The sequence below is a fragment of the Arachis duranensis genome, unplaced genomic scaffold (assembly GCF_000817695.3).
Source record: "Arachis duranensis cultivar V14167 unplaced genomic scaffold, aradu.V14167.gnm2.J7QH unplaced_Scaffold_40180, whole genome shotgun sequence".
Lineage (NCBI taxonomy): Eukaryota > Viridiplantae > Streptophyta > Magnoliopsida > Fabales > Fabaceae > Arachis > Arachis duranensis.
Window position 1 is genome coordinate 9,506 of NW_026264918.1, and position 4,599 is coordinate 14,104.

At 43.6% G+C, this 4,599-nt stretch overlaps 1 protein-coding gene across 1 annotated transcript; it reads right to left on the reverse strand.

The window, feature by feature from the left end:
• Nucleotides 1–2,286: 2,286 nt before the first annotated feature.
• LOC127744491 (uncharacterized tatC-like protein ymf16) lies at nucleotides 2,287–4,593 on the reverse strand. Its single transcript, XM_052256618.1, has one exon. It carries the CDS (start codon nucleotides 3,549–3,551, stop codon nucleotides 2,802–2,804), a length of 750 nt encoding a protein of 249 aa, XP_052112578.1. The 5' UTR covers nucleotides 3,552–4,593; the 3' UTR covers nucleotides 2,287–2,801.
• Between the last annotated feature and the right edge of the window lie 6 nt (nucleotides 4,594–4,599).

Genomic DNA, 4,599 nt, shown 5'->3' on the forward strand with positions numbered 1-4,599 from the left:
CTCTTATCAAAAGACGAGCACTATACTCTTTTTTTAGGGCAGAAAGATGCTAACTCGGTTTCGGGCTAATGGAAGGACGATTACCGTAAGCCTCCAGAAAGAAGACAGGGGCTTATGAATTTCATTCTTTGAAACTACGCGCTAGACTAAGAATCCCTCTATTTTTATATCTTTTATTGGCGCTTCTATAGAATAGAAAGAAGGTTTTCCTCGTCAAAGTACGCCCAAAGACTTATCATAAATTCCATTAAGCAGAGACCCTTTTTTCTGTGAGGGGTCGTAGGCTAGTCTTTCAGTAATTTCCGAGGAGTCAATTCTAAGAGTTCTCTATTGGTTCACGAACACGACCCGGCAATCGTGGACCCTTCCTCTAGTTAGTGACTTGGCTCCCTTCCTTCTAGTCACTGCTAGTAGGATAACATCTATTAATCCCTTCTCTTCCTTCTACTTTTGCTTTCTTTCTGTCTTCTGATTGTTGGTTCATAAAGGGCTACTATAAGACAGCTCTGCATTCCTTCGAGGCAATCGTAGCCAAGCTCTGAGACTATTCAAGCTAGTGTGGTAACGATATTGAGGAGGATACCTAGCTAGTCTTGAACCAGAGCAGGGAAGTGAAGCCCTCGATTAGCTAAGCAAATAGCTAGCTATATATGTCTTGGCCTCGGGAAAAGACTTCCATCTACCAATCAGCGGACCGGAACTCCCAGGCTCTGTATTTAGCAACCTCAGAATCGACTATGTGTTTTCCGGGTGAATCATTTAGAGTTCCTGGGGAAGAGGTGTAATATCCCTTTAACCTGGGAGTGGCTCAAAGCCTTTTGTAGACAGGAGGGCATCATCTAGGTTGGAAGTCTCCATTCATTGTTAGAGCTGTTGGAGAGCTTTAGAGCTCAAGGTTCGTCAAAGTCTTATGGTCTTCCATCGGGACTAGTTCCGGGGTGGAAGTGACTCTACCGAACCCTTAACCTCGGTACAAGAAAGAAAGGGAACCATCACTCTCATAGGAGTAAGGGCAAGGGAATCATCAATCCAAAAAGGAAAGGCGAAATCCAGTTTTCTTTTGTCCTACTTTTATGAGAAATTAGATGGGGATTCCAATAGAAGCCCTTCCTTTTCTGTCTCTTTGTGACTGTGAATTGAATGAATAAACGGATGAGTTCGATTCAAGCATCCGAACAAGAATGCCAACTGGGTTCAGATACCCCAAAGCCACAAGAAGACACTTAGGATTTTTTCTATCCCGGAGGAGGGGTCTCATTCGACTAAAAAGTCTTTATCGTACAGATTCATTTCGATCGATTCTTCCCTTTTAGATATGGAGAAGTGAAATAGAAATATTTATTAGTTATTACACGATGCATTCCTCTGGAAACATGTGAATTCAGCTTTCCCTCTCCGTTGAATGAACTAACTACGGGCTGCATTTGTCTCCCGAGCCAGAAAGCCAGACAAAATGAGGGGTCGGGTCGATGGAATATCCCTGCTGTTTCAGGAAGCGACCAGTGCGTAACAAAGGGCTTTCTTCTTGACAGGGTTGGATTCAGTCTAGGGTTCATCATGAAATCTGAAAAAGGGGTCCTTACCTCAGATGTTTCGAAGGTGTTGGGTACATCGGGAGACTGATCCTTCTACTTTTGCTGCAGCTGTTGTAATTGAATCATCATAAGCTGGACATTCAGAAAAATAGGTAGCTCTTGTGTGAAAGAATAAGCTTCTATTACTTTCATCTCTGGCTATTGAGCCAAGTGGAAGTAACTCTTACTGTTATAGAATCTGCTCTTACTGGTCTCCTAACCGGTGCTAGTGAAAGCAAATAACATAGTAAAAAAAGAAGAGAATGTCCTGAGAGAAGGAAGACTAGATAAATATCGTTTTTTGGTAGCATCCGATTTGTAACTACTCGTATTAGCTCACCCAGTAATAAGTGCTTAAAACAAAGCTCTGCCCTTTGGCACGATCATAGACGCAAGCAATCTAGCAAGTTCGAACGAAGACGATAGAGGGGATCCGCAAGGATCGTTACGAGCGATTAGGACCCATACCAATAGACTTAGACTCCCTCTTCCCCTATTCCTGAACCCCATAATTAGACTCACGAGCCAGGTGGCGGGAGAAAGCATTTTTAGAAAAGAGACCCAGGCCGGCCTTTTATTCCCGATTCGCTAAACAAGAGATCAATTAACTAAGCGGGCAGGTAAAAGGAATAACGAGCAATCTTCGCCACATCGCGTATAATGGGAGTCGAACCCACTACATAGGTTTCTTCCTTGTTTTACGCTTGAACCCCAACTTCAAAAGGCATTTTCGGGGACTAGCCTCCTTCCTTTTCCTTGCTCATACTACCAGTAAAGGAACTACGGATTCCGAGTGTAATGGCTAAAAATGGCTTTGCTCGTTATTGGATTACTGAAATGAAATAGTGAATGCGAGAACCATTTGCGAGGGGCCCCCCTCACCACTCCCCTCCTCACTTATCACGGAAGCAACCCAACCAAGGAGAACTCACCATGACAAAGGCCCGCCTTCCCTTTATACATACTAGTTTTACCCAACAGAGAAACAAAAATAATTGTCCTTCAATCCGGCCATGGCCGCCATTTTGCGGCCTCCTCCTCGATCCGGAAGCATAACAGGCTCCCCGGATTCTGGAGCTCGTGCATAAAGTTAATTATAAATTGTATTTTTTAATTCTCCCCCTCTATATCGTCGACATAAAACGCATAGTGTTTGGCTGCGTCCTTAAATGCTTCGCAGCTTCGGGGGGGGCTACTCTTCTTTTTTGTCAATTGAGCCGCTTTCCCTCATTCCACTCGTCCAGCCTCTTCACGAACTTGTACAATCGATGCCACAAAGATAGTCAACTCTATTATCGAAGAAATAAGGAAATGGGCGACGATTTGGCACCAGATATCTGGAGGTGTGGAAAGAGCAGCGGTGAGAAGCGGAAAAACCATCAAAAAACGACGATTGTTCGTGAAGGTTTCCACAGAAAGACCCCTTGGTTCTGGCAAACAGATCACAATTACAGGTACCTGAGAGCATACCGATGGAATGAACGAAATCTGAACAGTTAGCATAATATGGTCATAGATCTTAGGTTGTAACTTGATCATGAGCGAATTTGTTGATGTTGCACCCACGAAGTATAAAAAGTACCAAACATTGGGAACTACCCGGGGAAGAGTTAGGAACAGGAACAAGGAGAAGCGAGAACCACTTAAATAGAGGAATCGATTGTATTTCCTCCTTTGTTCCCCATGGCAACTGGGGATCAAAAAGCACCAAATTTGATGACTTATTAAGGGAAAGACGAAGTAAGAACATGCTATTGAAGACGTTGCAACATATGTCGGGGAGGCCTCCGTTGATTGTGTACAAACAAAATACGAGTCCAAAGACAGGGTAAGAAAGGGTTTAGCTAATGGAGATATTAACTCTTCCGGGAACCAGTAACGCGTAAACCATGTCAAACCAAGACCGATCAATATCCGAACGGAACGGATTCGAACTTCTCCTAAAATAGTTTCCGATGCGAAATGAAAATCATACATAGGATATAGATGAGTAATTCAAAGGATAAAAAGAAAGATAGAAGAACTTATTAGATTAGATCTTTTTTTTTTTTTTTCCATGTAGCCCCTTATCTCGCGCCATATTGGACTTTTTTGGTTGCCTATACACTCGCGGACTCGTTGAATATGCCGTAACCGCTGTTGATTAGACGTGAAGCGGTTTAGATCGGCAAAGTAGGCATCAATGCCTCTGGCAATATCCGCTTCTTCTTTGATGTTTAGATTTAGGTGTCCTTCCTTATCCTTATCCTTATATAAGGACAAAGTCTTTGTTACAATAGCGGAAATTCTGCTTTCGCAGAGATTGAAATGCCGCTCCGTTAACCGCCACTCCTTGGACGAGAGAAGGTCTTGCCATTGCTTTCGTTCCGCAATTTCCACAGCCGTCCAAATCTCATTTTGGGAGACCTCCCTCCCCTTCGACCACCGAAGTTCCTTCCCCTTATTATAGAAAGTGGATTGGATTCCCGGGAACCTGCGGTAGCGTCCTTTGCCCCGCGCTCGCCGAAATGTCGTGAAATCCTTGTAAAAAGGGTTCGACCGCCATGCCCCATACCATAGGGAAGTTCATCTAACATCTCGAATTTCTCCATTCTCGTCATGCCATGCTTTTTCATTCACTTCTTTTCTTCGTCGCTTCTTCCCCTCGTTCCCTTTCTCTTGGACATCTCACTTGAAATGCAATCAATGCATTCATTCTTTTCGATCTTATACTCAGATAGACTGAACACTCCCCCAATTTTCATGAATAAAGAAAGGGATAAACAACGACATCTGTGAACTCGGGTAGGCTTAGTTAGGGCATACCTCTGCCCTAAGCTAACAGCTTTCTTCTCTTATGTATGTAATAGTTGGATGAAAAGATCGCTCCTATCCTAAATGCAGCCGTGATCAACTATACTAAACGATTGATTCCACCCACTTTCAGCTATATCAACAAGGGATCCATCCCTTTAGTCACGGTTGGGCACTCAGTACTGGGCACAACAAAACTCAGGCCATTTTTCTATGGACTACGCTCTTTCCC

Coding starts and splice junctions, on each gene's coding strand:
- LOC127744491 (XM_052256618.1), bottom strand. CDS start 3,551: ATGTATGATTTTCATTTCGCATCGGAAACTATTTTAGGAGAAGTTCGA.